Source organism: Opisthocomus hoazin, chromosome 3 (genome assembly GCF_030867145.1).
Source record: "Opisthocomus hoazin isolate bOpiHoa1 chromosome 3, bOpiHoa1.hap1, whole genome shotgun sequence".
Classification (NCBI taxonomy): domain Eukaryota; kingdom Metazoa; phylum Chordata; class Aves; order Opisthocomiformes; family Opisthocomidae; genus Opisthocomus; species Opisthocomus hoazin.
In genome coordinates this window covers 59,040,863-59,064,026 of record NC_134416.1, presented here as the reverse complement: position 1 = coordinate 59,064,026, position 23,164 = coordinate 59,040,863, and the positions used below count along the sequence as shown (strand labels likewise).

The 23,164-nt window shown below is 39.4% G+C and overlaps 1 protein-coding gene across 11 annotated transcripts in view; it reads right to left on the bottom strand.

Annotated features, from left to right (window-relative positions):
• The window catches only part of PTPRM (protein tyrosine phosphatase receptor type M), a 499,856-nt gene that overhangs the window by 288,677 nt on the left and 188,015 nt on the right, over window positions 1-23,164 (bottom strand). For all 11 annotated transcript variants that reach the window (XM_075416445.1, XM_075416446.1, XM_075416448.1 and 8 more), the window contains exon 6: window positions 4,353-4,527. In XM_075416445.1, coding sequence (XP_075272560.1) covers window positions 4,353-4,527 — 175 coding nt within the window. The remainder of the gene's footprint in view (window positions 1-4,352; window positions 4,528-23,164) is intronic.

The window sequence follows — 23,164 nt, the reverse complement described above, 5'->3', positions numbered from 1 at the left end:
ACCTATGTATCTTTAATGTATGAGAACAACTGATATCACAGATAAGAAATTGTTAGTGTTTTCTTACTGTGTCTTGATCTCAAAATGAGTTTGTCCTCCAGAATAAATTCTTTGCTCTACAGGTCCTTCTGGAGGTTTGGTTCTGTTCCCAGTGTTAAATCTTCCATTTGGAAAAATGCAGACATCTAAGCTGCCAGCATTACAGACGGCTACCTTTCCATGCCCTCGCTTAAAAACCTAACAAAACTCCTTTTAACCAATTTGACACCTAGGTTTACCTTGTTTGAACTCAATAAGCAGTCTGAACTCTGTAAAAATCTGATGTCTGCTCAGACAGGCTCATTCTGTTCTCCTAAATCTAATCTATGTTGGATTTGCCCGCTATTAGAAAAATTCAACCTAGGGTCTGTATGTAGAAGTCTAATTTACTTCACCAAATACATGTAATCAATTCCACCCTACTATTTTCCTTTTGCTCAATGTTTGATTACTTTTATGTCACTTATTAGATACGAACTGCTGTTTTTTACAATAAGTGGGTGATCTGACAAGGCCAATTTCATGTCTCCCATTAGATAAAGTGACATTTCAATCCAATACTCTGACAAACTTAGATGAGAATACTGTGTAGTTTGAGCACACACAATGACAAGGCACTTGTCTTTTCAGCCTTTCCTATCAGAAAAAACACTTGGATAAATTGAAAACCTCCCCTCCAGGATTTATTTAAATAGAGCAATCAATACTTTATTTCACCATCCTCTAAAAGGCATATAAAATAACACAAACAAGTTTTTTTTTAAAAAACCCTTTTTTTTCCTTCTTGTTTAAGGCGAGAATAACTGTTCACTGACAGGTTTTTTTTCTCATTAACTAGCCAATACTCATGTTTACAGTTCTTTAATAAGATAACATGGGATTAACTGACAACTCTTTAATTGACTTTTTTTTTTCCCCTCCATACAGATAAAACCTTGCCCTAACCATACATACTCAGGTAAAAAAAAAAAAGAAGAAAAAAAAAGAGCATTTGGCAGTTTCTTACATATCTCTCATCCTCCAGATTTCATTCCTACTCCTCTATGATTTCAGATTTGGTTTGCAGCACCTGATACTAGCAGCCCTTCCGCTGATCTCAAAAGTTCTGGTCACAGCAGCACTACTAACCTTAAAGAAGTTTACATAAGAAAGTAACTGGAATCCACTTAGAATAAATTCCTATTTAGTGAAACTATGTCTGCAATGAAGTAGAATGAACACTCTGCTATGCAAACGTTCCTACTTAATAGCAAAGCTATTTTGAAAAAAATCCCAGCTCCTGTGCAGGATTTACTTATTTGCAACTTGAGTTACAAGTTCAGTTACCAGAACAAAACAGAGTACCATAAATGTGAAGAACTGATTCTCTTTAACTTACAAACTCTAAGTTTGACTCTCCTGTCATTCTAGCAATGCAATTCCAGGGAAATTCCTCTTAAATCAGCTTAGTTACACCAGCATAAATGAGAAGAGAATTAGATTCATTGTTTGCAACAAAGAGCAGGGAGTAATTATGCCACTATTTCTACGCATACTATTATTAAGTCATCAGTAACTCCTACTAAGCATTACAGGCAATATGGGTAAATGTACATTTTTCATGATTTATTGATCACAATGGATTAAAAAAAGATGTAGCTGCGCTAAAATCAAACCATTATCTTTGAGTTCTGCTAACTAACATTGCAGAAAAGCTGCTGAAAAAAAATAGGAAATACAATTTCTTAATTATATGCCATCAGTAAGAAAGCATATTTACTAATTAGCCCTTAATGCTGCTATTTCAGTATAGTCATCTCAGGTTTTACAGCACAATGTTTAAAATGGGTCTTTTTAGGTCAGAAGGAATGACCTGCAGGTGGTCTCATAAAAGCTCCAATACAGGCAACAGGGATTACCGTAATTACTTCACCACTCTCCAAGTAGTTAATGGGATTACACCCTAAGGCTATCCACTTGTTCACAGTGTCCAGCGCAAATTTTCTGAAAGAATCTGGGTAAGCACAAATGCTTTAATGATACCCTTCACAATTTCATCTATTGCACTGCAAAAGGAGCATTAATAAATTAAAACACCCTAAATCAAAGAAATTGAAAAAATCTAACTTCTTCACCTTCCTGTACCTTCTGTCACTGACACACTAAATCCTCCATCTGCCTCCTTCAGGCAGACTCCGTTCTTCCTTGTTTTCACAGATGTTAGATCTGAAAGACACTTCATCATTCCTATTGGAGCTCAGAGTCCACACTTCCTTCTTTGCTGACTTCCATAAATTTCCAGTTTTGGCCACCCCTTTTGTTTCCTTTTCGTGCTTGGACTGAAATAATCTCGTTTTTTCCACCATGCCTTATAATTATATTCTCATCTCACCCACTCTATTTGCTTCTTTCTTCATCTGTCCATTCAAACAGCTCATCTAAGTTTTCATACTACAGTTTGTTTCATCTTGTTATCTTCATATACCCTTTTTTTGCAACCTCCTTCTCCTTGTCTTGTCATGCTTCTTTCCATTTTCTCTAAAACACATCCACTAAACCATATTCTTGCTTTTGGAAAATGGTTTCTTCATTATGGCTCTATTGCATCTTCTACTGGTGACCTATTACTCCCCAGTCTAACCCGCAGTCCAGATTTCTTCCTCTTCAACGAACCCCTGCTAATCTCACAAACACTGTTCTAACCATATCACCTCTCCCTTATTCCACTCCTCATCTTCTTCTTAAATATTGCCCTCAATTTTTATTGAATTCAAAAAACCTCATCCTTACCTACAGCCTAACTGCTAATGTGCCTATATCTCTTTTCAGTGTAAACTCTGTTGCCCTCACCTTGTATCATCTTTTTTTCCCCAAAACTTTTGCTTTGCTTTTTTAACGTCTTGGGCTAATTCTTTCTTTATGCTACTATGCCTCCTGTCCTTCAAACCCTTCCTTTACTGCTAGCTTCTCGTACACATGCTTTCTATATTGACTTCAGAAACATTTTCAGATGTAACAGGTATTCTACACCTTGCTTATTGTCCTACTTACAAGTTGCCTTTAGGAAAAGGATCACATCTTTAAATAGTCCTGACAAATCCCATATGGTTTTATAACAATACAAAATAATTAAAGAGTTAGGAGAAAGAAAAGAGAAAATTCCAGATCAACTAATAACAAAGCCCCTTACTCAGTCTGCTGCCTGCAACTAGAACTGTGCAAGCTCTTATACTGCAGTAGGTACTGATTCTTTAATTAGATGACCAAGCCATAAGAAATGTTAATTTGTATCTTAACCCAAAAGATAACACCTAAAGCAGAATGTGGAAAGCAGAGTGGCAAGAAGGTACTATACAAAAATTAATTTCTTGCTCTGTCACTCCTTAGCCTGTAAATTTCTTTAATTCCTTTAGAACAGCTGTGATGACATCATCCATGATAATCCAAACGCTATCGCCAAAAGAAAATAAAGTCCTATCCCACAAAGGTTACTGTTTCTGAAGTCAGAGGATGCATAACAGGTGCAAGTGTGTCCTTCCTAATTCCCAGAAGAAAATACGACACCTCTGGTGCATTTAGTTTTAAGGAACTCATTCGCTCCTTGCCAACTTGGATCAAGCTGTTTTCAGACAGAAGAGCAAAGAGCCTTTAGCCCTTCATTTCACTTCTTGTTTGTCAGGCACAGAATGGACCACAAAGGGAAGACACATAGACAATAATGTGGCTCCATAGCTTAGATGCCACAGAATCTGTTTTTGTCTCTGATAAAATAAAAATAAAACTGTGTTCCTCCAGAATACTAGTATAAACATAAGAAGCAATCAAAATGCAATTTAAATATAATGAACGTTAAAAAATTGTTTTAGCGCAGTTTTCTATAATAAGGATAGACAGACCTGTTTGCATTCTATTCACATTTAAGTGTTTCCTGCTGTTTTTGAAAACATCTCTCCACATGTTGGAATACGTGTATTTCACGTGTTCATTTTAATGTAAATCTTTCATGGTTTGCAGTAAATATTTTTTAGAATGTAATCTCCACAAAGGAGGTAAATAAGCAGCATTAGGTTCATACCTTAAGAAAAAAATCTTGTAAAGACATATAGTTCTAAACAGTGTATTTTGTGGAAATATTTAAAACAACAGTCAACAAGTAACTAGTTAATTAGCCCTGGCTTCTTCTGTCATTCCCCTCTTCACAGCTGGATAGACTCTTAAGATTTACATAACAAGAGTCTTCAACAGGCTATGGGCGACATTCTTAATGAATTAGCAATTGCAGGTCCTTACTCCATACACTGAGCACAGCAATACTGATTTATATTGTGAAATACCTTTAACTATCAGTTCTGCATAGTTTGATACACCAACTCCTCCGTGTGTCCGAATCATGCAGCGATAGCTGCCAGCGTCCCGCTTCGTGGCATTTACCACACTAAAAAGAGCCACAAATCGGCGACTGTTGAACACTTTTATGTCCTTCAGAGGTGCATCTCTTACATAAATACCCTAGGCGAAGAAACAAAAATAAAGAATACTGTTAGTCATATCAAAAAAACATTACTGACAACCAATTTTATTTCCCTCAAGCTCCCGAAGAGGGGAGGCAAGATAAAAACAGAAGTCCATATGTTACTTTTACAGATGTTTACGCTGTGCAAGACTTTACTGCCTTCCCATGTGAGTTAAACCATTCACCATCAGTGGGTGACCACTCATCTGGAACAGCTGCTTTCAACTCTTTATAGATTAACTAATAGAAAGATTTAAGAGCAATGTAACATTTACTTGCTTGGCTTGCTTCATACAAATATTTAAAGTTATTTCTCTTAAAGAAACATGAAACCCAGTATACTCAGTCTCCGATTTCTCTTCCCCTCCGCATTTGCTACCTGGCATAGGCATCTTGCACAGCTTGCACAGAAATGTCAGTGGATGGTTCTCCTATAGCAGCACCTACAGATGGGTTTATCAGTGACTCAGGTGGAAGAGGCTAGGCACAGATTTACCAGGCGAATGACCAACAAGGAACAAGCTGTCTCCACCTCACACTTCCTCACCATGATACTGGGAACTGGGCAGTTCCTACTTCAGTGCAGTGTCTCTCCCTCAATTCAACATATTGCAGGCACAGCACAAGAAAATGAGCTGTGTAACAGCTGAGGAGCCCAAGGCCCAGCATATGTCCCATGCTACCGGCCGGCTCCCTCATGTGATCCGGTGCATGGCTGGAGGAGTGAAAAAGGGAGGGCAGCAGACAAGAAGAGGGCAGAGAAGACATTTTGCCATGTCCTCTGACACAAAGATGAGGGCAGCGAGACTTGGCTCTCAGACCCCCATCAGAACTCGTGCTCCACCTGCCCATGAAATAGGATACATGCACTATGAACACTCAAAAACCCTCAGAAAATGTATAATCATCGAATTACTAGAGCTGGCTGAAAAAAAAATTCTACAAAATCTACTGACAACATTTACTCAAACAAGCAAACAAGAAACATGGATTTTTCTCAGAAACATATATATTTCAAGAAACTGAAAGCCACAGCCATTATCAAAACAAGAGAAACTGGAGAACCCCACCAAGCACCTCCCAAAAGACGCTCCCTCCAGGAAGTCATATGCACAGTCTGATGCTATGGAATGATAACGGTTATTTTTAGTGGGTTTTTCTGACTTCAGAAGCTTCAAGCAGGGCAAGGGTCCTGCATTACCGAGCTTCTACAAATCATCAACGTAGTTGGTGATGTCCATTCTTCTGCCTAGAGTTTGTAGTTAGTCCAGCAGAATTTAAGACCTATATAGGAAATACTGACCTCATTTTGTTATGGCTTTTACTTGCCACTATATTGAAAGTACCCTTTAAACACCAGTTATAACCAGAGAGTTTCAAATACCAGCCACATAAAATTAAACTCATCCATAAATCACAAAACCAAGTCAAAGTTAATCATGCCATTAATGCCAAAGAAGTAGCATAATTAACAGTAAATACTGATTCTCATGCACAGTGCCGTAGAGTTATTTCCTCTTAAAAAATAAATGTGTGATGCACAGCTTATTTAAAAGCAAAAAATGCTTGTAAGATGATCAAAGAAGAATGTACTATCATGTCTTAAAAATTACTCAGTCTTAAATTATTACTTGAGAATTACTTCAGATAATTGCTAGCTCCTTAAAATTCCTAGAATTCTGAGCTGCTGATAAATCGGCTTCTCTTACGTGGTATGGCAGTTACCAAAACCAAAACTTTGAAAGAGACATATCAAACTATTATTTCAAAACTACTATTTTTACTGGTTTTGCCACTGTGTGATATCCTAGCAAGAATGGCTGCAGATAGCAGGATACAAGCAGAGTGGGTTAATTATGATTTTGGAGAATGACTATTTCTTAAAAGCAAGATTATTTTCCACCTAAGACAGTAACTAATTAATCCTAATTATCAGAGTTGCTGACTAGTCACATACGAGACGGTTTTAAAGTATGTTTCTACAGTTTTCAGACTCTTTAAGGACTCTGTACATAGTCAAGTCATGTGCTTACATTATGTCCACCCACGCTAGTTTTTCCCTTTTTCTAGTCACAACATCAGGAAGCTTTACACAGGCTATTTTATCCTGCCAGGAAACGGGGTAAGTTATTCTCTAGGGAACAACATACCGCCACACGCTGATTAATTCTAGTACCTAAACTAGCTCAGCTCATTTAGAGTGTGAACAAGCCCCTGTGCACTCCAGTCTGCACAGTACGCCCACACTTCCACGCAGGGCACCTGCACCCGGAACTTACCAGGTCTCTCAAGAGTTATAACACAACTGAAGAACTGTGTAAATATTTTAAGAATTATTTCTTGCTGTTCCCACCCAACAAAGACTACAGGACACTGTTAAAGGGAGAAAGAGGTGAAGGGAAAGGACTAGGCAATGGCATGTGGCGGTATAATTTCTGCCTTTATCTGCAGCCACTAAGAGAGGAGACCATGGAGAAGTATGATGCACGCATGCTCCCCACTGGCTCCACACAGAAGATTGTCTCCTACCACGTCAGCCCCCTCAGACCTCCCAATGGTCAGTAGAAATCCTGAACACCACAGCCTGGGTTGTCATATAAACTGCCAGCAGTCCACAAAGGGACCTACTCAAATACCCAGCCCCATAAGACATACTTCCCATCTTTTTTGTGTGTATGTAGAATAAAAATTGGAACCAATCAATGCATTGCAGCATTTATAATAAATTATTATTTCACTGGGATCCCATAATCTTTTTCATCTTCTGCTGATTCCTAAGAACACTAATCTCACCTGATTTCAAATGTTTTAACTGCTGTTCTACAACAGGCAATCTTGGTTTGATCAAATAATTGACTTACATGGCCATGCAACACGTTATACATTCACATGTCAGTAATTTGGACTGAAAAAGAGAGAAGCCAAAGCATATTTCAGAGGCACACATCATTATGCTCAAATGAACTAGCTACATGAGCCTTCAAGGTATCCCAGCTTGGCTATGCAAAGGATTTGAGGCTCTTTGCCTCCCACCAAAATCTAGATCTGAAACAGGTTATTAATGGTGGCTTCAAAATTCATAAAGGAGCTCCAGAATAAAAAGCCTTTATTATTATTATTATAAAACACCTGTAAAATATATGTGAGATTATTAATAAAGATTATCTTGACTGACTTCTCTTAAACATTACAAATGCACAGAGCCAAAGTGTACAGTGTCTATTATATGTTAGAAATTAGACAGTCCCACAGAAATCACTGGCATGACATTTCCTACTAGAACTCAAAGGAGGAAAAAAACCCAGATTTTCTTCTTTAATCTCTTTGGGAAAAATACTTTCAGGGAAAACATAGTGTCTGGAACAGAGAAAGACTAAGAAACATAATTGTTTTAATTTCCACAAGAAAAAATAACAGCTCAAGAGAGCAAGTCTTCCCTCTCTTCTGGGACAACAGCAAATGAGTAGGAGAGCCACTTAATTGATTTAAGCCTGAGCATAAAGGAATCGTAATGAAGATAATGCATTAAGTATAAGAAAAGTTCAACCCACAGGCATCAGAAAACAGTTTAAAAAGCCGCAGAGTTACAAAACAAAACCAAAAAACCACCACAAAAAAAACCCAACCAAAAAACCCCACACCTACAACCTCTCCCAAACTTGTATTTTAGCAAATGGCAAAAGACTATTTTTAGTCTGAAAAAGTACTCTTTGTAATTTGATATACGAATACTGAATAGCGTCTGTTGTAACTGTATCCACACGACCAGCTTCGCTCCCTTTATTTGTGGTTCACATTCTGTTCTCTCTGTCTCACTGCCCAGTGTCTTCAGGAAGCTGCACATGTATGCCAGTGGTCACGTTTATGGCTTAGTTCACTATCCAAAATTTGGAGGAGAACATCAATAATATTTTCTTTTCCAGATTTAACAGACCCTGTTAAGCACATTGTATGATAAATGACAATATCTCAGTGCTGATTGTCAATAGCTATTTCATTTAGGATGGCTAGAAATAACTTCCATCAAATGAACGTTCATTTATTGAACCTATTAGTACGTCCCGATACAATTTTTTTACGAAGAATTATTTTTAGTAGCATTTACAAAAATAAGTTTTTGACACTCCGTAATGCAACATTCTGAAGTCCCACAATAAGAGATACCTTACTATCTATTGCTTTACTAACTATAGTCATTAAAACCTTAATCTCAGGTTTTTTGAGATAGATTCTGAAATTTACCAATAGGCCTTGCAAGCTCTCACTTTCTGTGTGGAAGCCCAAGTCTTCACAAATACATCCTATCTTACGGAAAATTAAACCAAAAATGGCAAGTCTGTAATTTACTAATCCCATTCCAGAACAGGGTAAGATTCGTGATTTACAATGCAACACTGCGGTACTCTATATTAAAACCCATTAAAACAGGTTGTTGGAGCAAATTTGTAGTATCCATCTGTTTTCTGGGTGGGGTTTATTTGTTTGTTTGTCTTAAATCCAATTCAAAGATAAATACGGTGGTTTTACTTTTTTACTTTAGCTCTACTTTGCCATGTGAAAGACTGAGGCTTTACTACGGACTAGGCCTGTCATCTCCTTCTGCCTCTGGGATTCGGAGAACGGTGTGAACAGGACACTTCGGTCTTTGGAAAGAGGAAACTGCCGTAATCATTTACTGCTAGTCCTGCTTGGACTACAAAGGCCAGGTCCCCAGGGCAGAGCTATCCAACCTTCTTAGAACAGAAGAATTTTAACCGCACAACAAAGAGTGCAAGATGCTGAGATCCAAAACCGAAAATCACAGATTCCACTGGCTGCTGAGCAACCCATACATTTTCAAATGCTCAGAGAAAGCTTTAAAAAAAAAATACAGATATTTTAAAATGCTATTTAAGACAACTATATGAAAATATATCACTGGTAAGTCACTTGTAAAAATAAATATTCCATTAAGCAACATGTTATTTAATATATAGGGATATAACAAAAATCATCTTAATTTAACCTCAGGACATACACAGCTTGAAAATCCATATTGTTAGTACCAGCATATTAAATGCATACAGAGACAGCTTAAAGCACTTTAAAATGCACATTATTTTTCCATTTCAGGCAAGATAGAACGAAAAGAAATAGGTTGATAGTTATTTAAATTAGACTTACAGTCTCTTTTAGGCAATGAACTAACTCTAAGTCTTCTAAATGAACAGCAATTTAGCAGCAACAAGATATATGTTAAACTTTTCAGAAATACTTTTAACAAAAATGCAACAGTAATTCAAAGGGATTGAAGTCCTGGGATGTTATATCCAGCACTACCACTACATGAATCACTCTCAAGGCATGTTTCAACAATTTTGCCAGAAGAGACTTAAAATGAAACATTGGTCAGTCACCCTCTGTCCATACAGGTAGATTAAGCAGCTTTTCACACATTTAATAAATCAAAGGGTTTGTATTATCCCACTTTAAACATGCACATTTCCAAAATTGTGATTAGAGTCATACCAGTGGGATTTCAAATAACATCAGCAGTGCCAGACGTAATTTTGTTTAAAATATGTATAAAGTCTAAATCAAATAGTAATTAATACCTCAACAAAATTGCTTCACAGAGTTCACACCATTCCAATAATTAAGGCAGTTCACTCTAAATCTGAATTTCAAGAATTGCTTTCATAACCAAGACAACTGTTCGTCAGTCAAGATTAGAACCACCACAGATCCTGTGATTATCCTGTATTCATTCCATCTGTGTAAGTTAACAAGTGTATTTCATTCAAGTAATGAGGCCGTGCTGGAAAAAGATTATTATTGTCCTATTTGGAAATATTCTGCTAGGAGCCAGAATTGTACTCTGCATGTGTAACTAATGGGCATTCAAGCGAAATGTTATTATTTTACCCTTCAAGAAAGATCTCGGCTTTCAATATTTTAATGTTTGATAACTGAACCTTTTTTTCAAATCACACAGCTCTCCATAAATCTGTTTATTATGACTAAACATAAATGCTGGCTGGAGCTGCCAGGTGATATTGTAAAATACTACTAAAGTTACACATCAAGTAGTCACGTTATGAAATATTAAGCAATGACATCTATTTGAAAATACAATTAAAAATACAGAAAGCAAACAAAGACATTATTACATTTTCTGGAGTCATTAAACTCAGTGTAATTTACCCAAAACAGTTACTCTGTACTTACATACTGAAATTGTTTTGTATCATTCTGACAGGAGCAAATCTGTTATTACTGCATAGTGATTTTGAACGGAAAAAAAAAACCCAAACCCTGCTCAATCTATTTTTTATTTTTACATTAAATTCCAGAGCAATTGAGAAGAGTGAATATTCTCTAACAATTTGTCAGTGCTCACAAAATGTGTAAAAATTCCAAATAGCACACAACAGAACACAAAATGACTTGTAGGGAACTACATCTTCAGAAACATCTAGATAAAACAGCATTAGGAAATCTCTCTCTAACGGAGAGGTTTAATACCCTGGATAGAAATTATGGCAATGATCCATGTATCTGCTAAGCATTTTGCTGAACTCATAGCCCTACTTATAAAGTCATTTAATCTAATACTGTATCTTAATTCTCTGAAATACACAACACCAAGTACTTCTCATCATCCTTTTATTCGTATTCAAAATTCCAAGAGTTAGGATGAACACCTTGCTAAAAAAATGAATTGCCTAACTTGCATGTGCCCCTAAGTGATTCTGCTGCTGCTGAACTGTGGTTCGTATCAAGGCAGTCTTCAGGGTCCAGAAACAGGCATACCTAACATGCTCTTGAAACACAAGTTGAATTTAACCAGCCCCCCGTGGCACAGGTCAGCTGTTCCATTATCTCAGGTTTGCTAATCACCATGTACTGTATTACTTAACACTCCAGAATAACTGAAAGATTAACACATCACATCGAGTTTTGTGAAAAGAGAACACTACTTGGGTCACTTCATTTTCAAATTCAGACAAGAATATCAAAAAGGTTAGACTGAAAAAGGTAATCCCAGAACAACATTTCCTATGGGTCACTTCATCAAATAAGAATATATATGAGGATGGATAGGGATGGAGGAGAGGGAAAGATTTATGTGCATCCCCCTCATCCCCTTGCATATGTCCACAAATGTCTTCAAATCGATGTATGTAGTCCATTCATTAATATCTGGAAGTTTCTGAATACTTCAGACACAGTTCTAAAAGAGGAAAAAAAGAAGAAGACGACAGTACAACTACCTCTCACCAGAAGCTTTTTGTCCAGGTTCCAAGTTTCATATCATCCTTGTTAAATAAAAATAACAATGGCTCTCCTAGGTGGCACTTCTGACTCTCTATAGATGTAAGGTGCAACAAGGCAACCTGAGCAAATGAGGATCAAAATCTAATAATTTTTCAGGTTACTTGCAGACAAACTTTGCCAAGCTGCCTCCAGTTGTCTTAAGGTTTTGCACTGTCGTCCATAACCAAGGTCCTAGAAGATTTCAAAAGTTTCCAGTGTACCTCCAAAAGCAAAACTTCTACAGTTCATGAATTTTGTGATTTACTTTTTCCCCAAAATGTCTTTTGGTCACAGGAGATTACCAAAGAGACAGAGGATTAAGAGTTATGTTTTTGTGATAAAAAGGCTTTTTTCAAGAAAAAAATATGAATACCTACATTAAAAGTTTTCAAGCTCCGTACTCCCTTCATAAGCAGGAACAGTTGGCATACTATTTGAAAACAAAATGCATATCTCAGTGTCACAAGTACACTCTTGGCAGAGCAGCATGCACCTCTGCTAGACCGGTGTTGAAGGAAGACCTTTGGAGACCACCACTCATTACCACTCCTTGCAATCTGATGGATGACCAGCACCACTACAGAAATAACCACCGCTGTCCCCTCTATCTACAGCACATTTTTTTCTACTGTATCAAGGATGGCTTAGTTTTCTTGAATTAAAATAATCAAATGTGTTCACATCCACAAAAGTTTTTTGTTTCTTTTTTGGTATCAGCACCAATGTGGTCTGCAGTGCTCACTGGTATGAAGAGTTTCCGATTTGAAGGTTTTCACTAATGTCATAATGTAAAACTTCACAGCTGCCTCTGTCAGGTATTTTCACCAAAAATCAACTATTTGGATAAAATTTTAAGCTTCCACATCACTTAGGAATGTTGGTGTTGGTTCATGAGGATAGGAGTGAAATTTATTCTTCCCTTATCTTCCCTTACCCTTATCTAGTTTTTTTTAGTATTAATAACAAAACACGCTGACATTTCTTCATGGCTACCAACAATTGGCTCTTGTGCCAGGCAGAGCAGTCTGGGTAGACTGGAAGGCTTACTCCATGGAGCAGCTTTGCTGGCCAGACTTCTTTAATATTTCTGAGCAGGAGAATATAAGGCTCATTTTTGTCTCCACTATTACAGTGGCACCACCTCACACAAGTAGCGTTAAGGCTAGAATACAGATTCAGAGTAGCTATCGCACCACTGGGCATTTCATTTTTTTCAGCTGTGCATTTCGCTGGTCATAATAGCTCTGTGAACCCCAGCTGTGCTACACAGGAAGCAGGTGGAAGTAACATGTCAGTCTAACATCTATCAGTGATTGTACTTGGGCCCTGACTTAGCAAGTTGGCCTCTACTTTTCTGTTTATGCAATGGTTTATTTTTCTAAGGAACATGCAGAAAACCCTTGCAAGAACCAGCCTCAGCAGCACACTGCAGTGGAGGAAAGATTTCACTGTGCTTGGATGCAAAAACAGGAGGACAGCAGGTTGGCAACCCATTTCCAGCACTTCTGAGAGTATGTCAGTTCCCTGATTTTTGAGCATTTAGTCCTAAAGTAATCTCAGCGCTCAGAGATTCATGCCAGTGGTAAGAGTACACAGCACCCAATGTGCAACTCAGCCTCGCTGACCTTAACCTATAACTGAAAAGATGGTGTCCAAGGAGGAAAGTCACCATAACTGTACATTCCTACTACACTCCAAACACATTTTGTAAATTCAGCTGCACATAGCTTCCTAATCAAAACACTAGGCTGGGTGTTTCCTGCTGGTCAGCTCTGAAACACCACTGAAGTCAAAACACCTCACAGATACACTGATTTCAAGATGTCTTTCTGCCTCTTGCATACGCTCACTCAGATTTATCATTAACAGTCCACCATCCGTTAATTTCTCCTAGTCTCTGGTATCACTAGTAACTGAAAATTCTGTAAGAGAAATCTTAGCATAGAGAAAGATTAATCAAATCTATATACATGTAAGAATAAAAATAGTAAGTCTGGGTAAAAAAAGCCTGGCTGGTGTTACCCCTGATGAGAGATTGCATCTCAACAGAGAGAAGAGAGAAAAGGATTGCCCTAAGCACGATGAAGCCTTCAGCCCTATTGCCCAGACAGAAGTGATGCAACTGTTCACCACAAAGCTTGTCACATAAGCAATGCATGTGCCCTCCTCAAAGGATGAGCATCTAACCTAACAACACTTATGTAACAGGAACTGGCTTGGAAGTTTAAGCATATATATTTGACTTTTCATACAATTAAAATATATATTCTCCTAAGGTATAAAGCTTGTAGCACATGCATTTGCTCACAGCTAGAGTGGAACAATTAAAATAAACATAGATAATCTGTTCCAAAACTTTGGTGTGGTATCTCTAATACATGTGAACATCATTTACAATTTTATAAGTTTGAATTGATGTTTAGAAAGCTGAGATTTGTTACATTTCTTTCTTATGCCTCTGTTTAGGGAAAGAGAATATGTAAATTAAACTAAATCTGTCACATTTTATCAAAGTTCTTAAAATGCAGAAAATCAGAAAAATTGAAGCTTGGCTTCGAAAAAATTTTTGTGACAAAGTATGTGCAAATTAAACCTCAAGCAGAATGAAAATAAACGCAATCCCAACAAGCTAACACAATATTGTATGCAGATGTTTATAAAATTGTGCTGTAAAAATCATGTAAGTGAGGAGGAACAGGGCTATACAGATAACAGAATGCATTGCTCCACAGATGCTTCAAAGTACCCATTCTTTGAATTTTCTTTATTTCATTTTTGTAAATCATATGAAAAGGAGCTTCTTTCTGCTCCTTCCTATACTACCGACATTTTATACACAGTACTAGACTGCGGTCTCTGCATTAACAGATGATTTTGTATTTCTGACGCTCTCCTAGCAATATACTGCTCGTCCCACATAAATTGCTGAATTTGAGTGGGATCAGAGGTTTAAGAGGTCAGTGTTCACTGATAGCCAAAGCATCATCCCAGCTGCTTTGCTGGTTTTCCTCTGTGTGCTCTTATTGCTGAGAATTTCCTTTCTCTTCCTTTATGATCGACAGAATTAAAGTAAGAAATAAGAAGCGTAAACTGACAGAAACAGAAATTAACAGAAAAGACAGACCAAGAGGTTAAAATGGTGAAAAAGAGGAATCCAATCAACTACTGAAAAACAGTGTGTGTACACAGGCACACATCTCACTTCACCAAGAAACTCCATTTCAGCATTTCCTTATCAGCAAAGCTGCTAAATGCCACAGATGAGAACAGTGCTTTTAAAATATTATCACAGAATCAAAAAATAACTGTGGTTGGAAGTGATTTCTGGTGATCATGCCATCCTAGCCCCCTGTTCAATGCAGGGTCAGCTACAGCAAGTTGCTCATGACTGCATCCATCCGTATTTTTAGTATCTCCAAGGATGGAGACTCCCCAGCCTCTCCAAGCAATCCATTCCAGTGTTTGAACAGAATGATTTTTTTTTTCTTATGTTTAAGTGGAACTTCCTGTATTTCAGCTTGTGCCCATTGCCTCTTATCCTGGCACTAGATACCACTGAGAAAGGTCTGGCTATGTCGTCTCTACTCCTTTCAAGATCTCCCCTGACCTCTCCCTTCTCCAGACTAAACAGTCCCAGCCTTCTCCTTGTATGTCAGATCCTCCAACACCTTAACCCTCCTCCAGTGTATCCGTACCTTTCTTATAGTGGGGAGCCCAGAACTGGACCCAGCACTCCAGATGTGTCTCCTCAGTGTTGGGCAGAGGGGAAGTATCACCTCCCTCAACCTGCTGGCAACGCTCCTCCTAACGCAGCCCAGGAGGCTGTCAGTCTTTGCTGCTGCAAGGGCGCTTGGCTAGCTTGCGGGCAACTTGTCCACCATGATCACCAGGTTCTTCACAAAGCTGCTTTCAAGCCTGTCAAGCCCCAGTGTGTACTGGTGCATGGGATTTTTCCTTCCGTGGGGCAGGACTTCGCACTTCCCTTTAAGGAATTTCATGAGGTTCCTCTCTGTCCATTTCTCCAGCCTGTCAAGGTCCCTCTGAATGGCAGCGTGACCTTCTGGTGCATCAGCCACTCCTCTGAACTTTGTATTGTCTGTGAACTTGCAGAGGGTGCACTCCACCATCATCCAGGTCAGTAATGAAAAGGCTAACAGTATTTGTCCCAGTATCTATTCCTAGGGTACGCTACTAGTAACTTGTCTCTATAAAGCACTATTATCCATTATAAAGTATAATCAGTATACATAATGAATGCTACACATAATTGCTAACATGTGCACAAGTTTTTCTATTCGTCATATATAAACATGGTTCTGTTTTTGATTTGTTCTTTCTTTCTTTTTTATCCTAAGATAAGGAAATTGGTAAGAACAGTCAGGCCATCTGTACATGTGTTACTTTTTCATTTCTCCTCAAAGATCTTAACGTCTCCCAACAAAATCCAGGCAAATTTGAAGAAGTATTTCAGTTCTTGCCATGTCTGTAAAAATAAACAGCATGGTTCTGCAAGGTTACCCAAAGCACAAGCTAAAGTATATTATAGGCATCAGATAATTCATATTTAAGGCAGATAACAAAGGAAAAGTTTTCATCAAAGATCACAGCTCCTTAGACACTGGGTAACACAAACATGACACACATCACAAGCCTCCTATATTCTGCTGTTCGTAGAACTGTTTATGTTATACAGTAAATTTACTATCCAATTAATGAAAAGCAACTAAAACTGATTAACAACAATTAATGGAAAACTGACTGCAAGAAAGGCACTAAAGATACACTGGAGTGGAGAGGGGGACACAAAGAAATCAACATACCAAAACCTTGAAATAATATTAAATGGCTACCAGAATTTAAAAAAAAAAAAATCTGTCATCTATTTGGTAATAGATAGCATCCCTTCCTATGGGACACTAAATAGCCTTCTAACAGTAAAATTATGTCAGGTTATCTACAAAAAAACCCATGTCAGGATGCACATGCATGAGGATGCGTGCAGTCTTGGCAAAATCTTTAGCTGACTGATGTCATTAAAGCTCTTCTCAAGTCAATAGACTCAAGACAATTTGCTGTGCACAAGGTGGTTTGATCAGTCTTGGAAGACTGAGCTATTTATGAGCTGGAGGAAGAATGAACTCCTGCACTCCCGTAAGTGTGTGCACACAAAAGCACCTACCAGTCAAACTCAAGCTATTTCTTTTTAATATTCGAAAGAACACCTTCTTTAGGCCCATCTCATTGTACAGTTTACATGAATAGTTCCGCCTGTTTGTGTTACTAAGTTGTCACATGTGTATATGATTTAATTTTAACAGGTAAAATACTGCTTCATTATCTCAGTACTAAAAAATTAGCTGAAGCATTTTTTCCTCAAGTGCTTCCAGACTTAGCAATGAAAATGGTAATTATGTGAAAGCCTCAGAGAGTTTACAGCGTAACAAAAAATTCTGATGAAACTCTAGGACTTCGGTTCACCTTCTGGGACACTTGATGTGATTTACATAAACAAGCACATGCACATACACACACAAACTCTTTTGTATATCCTATAAATGTATTTTATTTTCATAATTTGCCAGTAGCCATTGCACTGGTTCTATATTCTCACAAGGATGTTTCTGATACCTCTCATTTGCGTGTGTTTCTGCGTATTCCTAAGGAAAACAAATTGCTTTCCAGAACTCCCTCTGACACAGGATTGTCTCTCTTCCTTTGAATACATAATAAACAATGCATACAGGTTTTGCAGTTTTGTATGTAGAGGAACAAAACCTTTCACACTCTTCTTACCTTCAGCAAAAGATTACTGAAGACACAATAAAAGATGGACTGAGTAAGGTGAAAGACAACTTTCAGGGAAGATAAGAAGAAAAGCCAAGCCCCTTATTAACAGGTAATAAATTGTTTACATAGGGTTAAGAAGATTGGGCATTAGAGTGATACTGTTCTTAGTTTCTTGGCTGCAAACGAAGTAGCATGTGTTCTGCATGCATAAACTATATGCCTGGATAAATATCAGGTGCCCACCAACACCGCTCTATCACTCCCCCCTCTCAACTGCAAAGGGGAGAGGAAATATGACGAAAGGCTCGAGGGTCGAGATCAGGACAGGGAGGGATCACTCACCAATTACTGTCACGGACAAAATAGACTGAACTTGGGGAGAAAAGGGAGTTGAATTCATCACCAATCAGATCAGAGGAGGATAGTGAGAAATAAAAACAGATCTTAAAACACCTTCCCCCCACCCCTCCCTTCTTCCCGGGCTCAACTTCACTCCTGCTTCTCCACCTCCTCCTCCCCGAGTGGTGCAGGGGGACAGGGAATGGGGGTTATGGTCAGTTCATCACACGCTGTCTCTGCCACTCCTTCCTCCTCAGAGGGAGGACTCCTCATACTCTTCCCTGGCTCCAGCGTGAGGTCCCTCTCATGGGAGACAGTTCTCCACAAACTTCTCCAACGTGAGTCCCTCCCATGGGCTGCAGCTTTTCACAAACTGCCCCAGCGTGGGTCCTTCCCACGGGGTGCAGTCCTTCAGGAACTGGCTGCTCCCGCGTGGGTCCACCATGGGGTTACGAGTCCTGCCAGCAAACCTGCTCTGGCATGGGCTCCTCTTTCCACCGGTCCGCAGGTCCTGCCAGGAGCCTGCTCCAGTGCAGGCTTCCCCACGGGATCACAGCCTCCTTCAGACATCCACCTGCTCTGGTGTGGGGTCCCTTCCACTGGCTGCAGGTGGAGATCTGCTCCACCATGGACCTTCATGGACTGCAGCGGGACAACCTGCCTCACCATGGTCTGCATCACGATCTGCAAGGGAAGACTCTCTGCTCTGGCATCTCGAGCACCTCCTCCTCCTCCTTCTTCACTGACCTTGGTGTCTGCAGAGTTGTTTCTCTCACTTCAGCTCACTCCTCTCTCCAACTGCCATCTCACCCCAGGTTTTTTCCTTCTCCTTCTTAAATACATTATCACAGAGGCGCTACCACCATCGCTGAATGGGTTGGTCTTGTCCAGTTGTGGGTTTGTCTTAGAGCTGGCTGGCACTGGCTTTACTGGACACAGGGGAAGTCTCTCGCAGCTTCTCACAGAAGCCACCCCTGTAGCCCCTCCGCTACCAAAACCTTGCCACACAAACCCATAACAGTATGAAAGATTTCACCCTCTCCCCTCCTATCAGAAAATACCCAATTAGTGTCTTGCTGTTAGTAAGTCTGATGATGCCGCTTACTACAGCTGTCAGACGTATCCTGAGATCTTCTCGTTATTTGCTTCAGCTTCAACAAATTTTTACTCTTTGGTCTGTATTTCTGCAACAGAAGTCATGTGTCTGAGAACGACATTTTTAAATAATGCTTTGATTTTCAACCATGTTTTAGAATGAGACTAGGAAAAATACATTACTTCAGCAAAGCGATGACCTCTCTTTCTCACCAACTGCAGCCTTCCACTGTTTGAGGAACCTCTCTCAAAAAGGCTACCCACAATGATTCAAGGTGCAAGGCTGTGAAAAATGCAATTGCCACATGTTTAGTGATTCTACAAGAAATCTTTAGAAAGTGGTATCAAAAGATTGGGTTTGATATTAAAATGGCATTTCATGATACCTGGGTATCACCAGAACATCAATTTCCCTAAAGTCCCACTTTAGATCTTTGTAAGAACAAGTACCACACAGAGGGAACTGAACTAGCTGCAAATTAGAAGCAGCAGCAGATTAGGATGGGAAAATGAAGAGATGGAGCCGGGCCTGAGAAGCTAAGGAACAAACAAGCCAATTGCAGAATCTGTGAGATTCCATGACTTAGCAGACGTGCCTCTGTCACAAAGACCTTATGTCACGTCACTTAAACTTTTCCCAGGATTCTTCTAACTGTATACTGATATTCTAGATGCCTAACTTTGGTCTTTGAGGTCAATTCCCTGAAGTACTGGCCACTCACTACTGCAACGAACATCAGCAGACACTGAGCATGGAAAGTGCTCAGTGCCTTACATGCACAGAATCAGGTCCAGATGTCTCAGAGACTGTTTCCAAAAGTAAGGGATATGTCTTGCTTTTATTTCTCGGTGTCTACGTTAGAATCATAGAATCATTAAGGCCGGAAAAGACCTCTAAATTCAAGTCCAACCATTAACCCAACACCATCATGTCTGCTAAACCATGTCCTGAAGTGCCATATCTACATGTTTTTTGAACACCTCTAGGGATGGTGACCCCACCACCTCCCTGGGCAGCCTATTCCAATGCCTGACCACTCTCTCAGTAAAGAAATTTTTCCTAATATCCAGTCTAAACCTCCCTTGATGCAGCTTGAGGCCACTGCCTCTCATCCTATCAGTAGTTACTTGGGAGAAGAGACCAACACCTGCCTCACTACAGCCTCCTTTCAGGTAGTTGTAGAGAGCAAGAAGGTCCCCCTTCAGCCTCCTCTTCTCCAGACTAAACAACCCCAGCTCCCTCAGCTGCTCCTCGTAAGACTTGTTCTCTAGACCCCTCACCAGCCTCATTGCCCTTCTCTGGACACGCTCCAGCACCTCAATGTCCTTCTTGTAGTGAGGGGCCCAAAACTGAGTACAGTACTCGAGGTGCGGCCTCACCAGTGTCGAGTACAGGGGCACGATGCCCTCCCTACTCCTGCTGGCCACACTATTCCTGACACAAGCCAGGATGCCGTTGGCCTTCTTGGCCACCTGGGCACATTGCTGGCTCATGTTCAGTTGGCTGTTGAGCAGCACCCCCAGGTCCTTTTCCACTGGGCAGGTTTCCAGCCATTCTTCCCCAAGCCTGTAGCACTGTGTAAGTGCTCCTCAAGTATAAAATGAAGATCATATCAATCCATCCTACAGCAACAACTTAATATGGTGAAGCACTAAGATTAGTAAAAAAGATTCTATTAGATAATGAATAAACTTGTTCAAAAAATTGATTTTTATAGTATTTGGTAAGAAAAGTGAACCTCTAAATATACTTGTGTGAATGAATCCACATATTAAGGACCCTTCATACACTATGTCCACTATACTGAAAGAGATGTGAATTCTGCAGAACAAAAAAGATGTTAGTATGTAGCTTGAAAATGGTAGGCTCAAGAGGTTCAAACTTTCAAGGCTGAAGAGGGACAACTTTTCCCATGTATTGCCTTGGAAACATTTATTTGAATATTTATGCATGTGTATATTTTGGGCTCCTAGTGGAAGAAATTTACTGGTTTTTAAGTAAATCCTGGCTCAAAGATGTTGGTGGAAAGCAGAAGTTTGCTTTTTCAATGTTCTAGGCTGCACCAAAGGAAGGTTACTTCCAAAAAAGAATTCTACCTTCTTTCTTTCATAATACAGATTTGTATTTCTTGTGCCAATTTATTAAATACTAGTACTAGCACAAGCTGTTCAGAAGACATTGTCTCAGCTGCTTTCACTTGACCAGTAACTGGTCTGTGTTCCACATGTTCATTTCTTTCAAAATTCTAACTTTGGCTCCCACGTAAAAATGTTGGGATTTTTTCTGAAGTGTGTTTCCATTCCGTGGGATTCCCAGCTCTTTTAGTGCCTAGTGCCGTATCTTACTGTTGGTGTCAACTTCTGGAGCTTGTAGTTTCAAAGAAGAATTTGTTTGACTGAAAAAAATTACAGCAATTGCCACAGACTTTACAGTTGGAGAAGAGAAAGAGCACAGGAATGCCATTTTTGCTTAGTCATTCATTAGAACAGAAAGAGTCACCCTATACTGACAATAACCTGTGTTGCCCACAGATGTGATAAAGAAAATGAAAGCAGATGGGACACATCTGTTAATTATAAACAATCCTTCATTAATGTCATCAGATTTATTTTTAAGGTTTGTTTACATTTAGAACTTAAGCTAATGAAGATGTGAATTCATAAACATATAATCTAGCCAATGATCTTATTAACAGGACACTAGTTACAACAGCAAAAACAAACTTATACGATGCTATGTTGTGTTCTGGAGTCCTTTCATCTGACTTTAACTTGAAATGGTATCACTAAAAATACCCACAATTTGTTGTCAAATTATCTGATAGCCTGCAATCATAGTTCACGCACTAGAGTGCATGGCTGCCTAGCAGGATCAGGAAAACTGTTTTTCTTGCAAAGCACTGCACTATGTGATAGGTAAACAGCTTTCTGTCTTCCCTTTCCCGAAAGAGTAAATACTGATCACAGCATCATGAAACAGATTTCATGGCTCGGTGGTCTAAATTGGGCAGCTAACCTGTGAACTGTCATTCCCCCATCACCCTTTCACTTGTAAAAACTTCCATAATACTCCATAAATTAATAGACTTCATATTCTATAGGGAATAAGAGTGAGATAAGCTTGGGGAGCGGGGGAAAAAAGGAAGGAAATAAAATATGACCTATGGATTTCACTCAGGACTGCTTCAAGGCCCGGACATCTATGCAGTTTGCAACAACTACACAGCGAAGACAAGGAGACTAAAATAACCAAGTTACAAATATTCATTTGTTTTAAGGAACATATATCCCTCACAGTCCAACAGACTGTAAAAGTAAAATATTTGTTCACCAGAAAAATGTTACTACTAAACTTTGAATCATAGATTGCAGAATAATACAATGCTTTAGGTTGTAAGGGACCTTTAGAAGTCATCTAGCCCAGCCCACGGCAGCGAGCAGGGACATCTTCAACTAGACCAGGCTGCTCAGAGCCCCGTCCAATCTGGCCTTGAATTTTTCAAGGAATGGGGCCTCCACCACCTCTCTGGGCAACCTGTTCCAGTGTTTCACCACCCTCATGCTAAAAAATTTCTTCCTTATATCTAGTCTAAATCTACCCTCCCTTAGTTTAAAGCCATTGCTCCTTGTCCTATCACAACAAGCCCTGCTGTAAATATTTTCCCCATCTTTCCTATAAGTCCCCTTCAGGTACTGGAAGGCTGCTATAAGGTTTCCCCAGAGCCTTCTCTTCTCCAGGCTGAACAGCCCCAACTCTCTCAGCCTTTCCTCATGGGAAAGGTGTTCCAGCCCTCAGATCATTTTTGTGGTCCTCCTCTGGACCCCCTCCAACAGCTACACGTCCTTCTTGTGCTGGGGGCTCCAGAGCTGGACACAGTGCTCCAGGTGGGCTCTCACCAGAGCAGGTGACTTGAAGTCTTCTGCTGCATACAATCTGAAAGGTACTTTATAAAAGACATATAAGTATAGGAGTAAAATTCTGCCACCACCGGAAACAGTGAGAAATGTCACTGAATTTGATGGGTTTGTGACTTCCCCCTGGCAATTTACCTGTACTTCAGACAAACAATGTGAACCTGAAAAAGAAGACAGGTACTGAAAATCATTTGGGAGTAA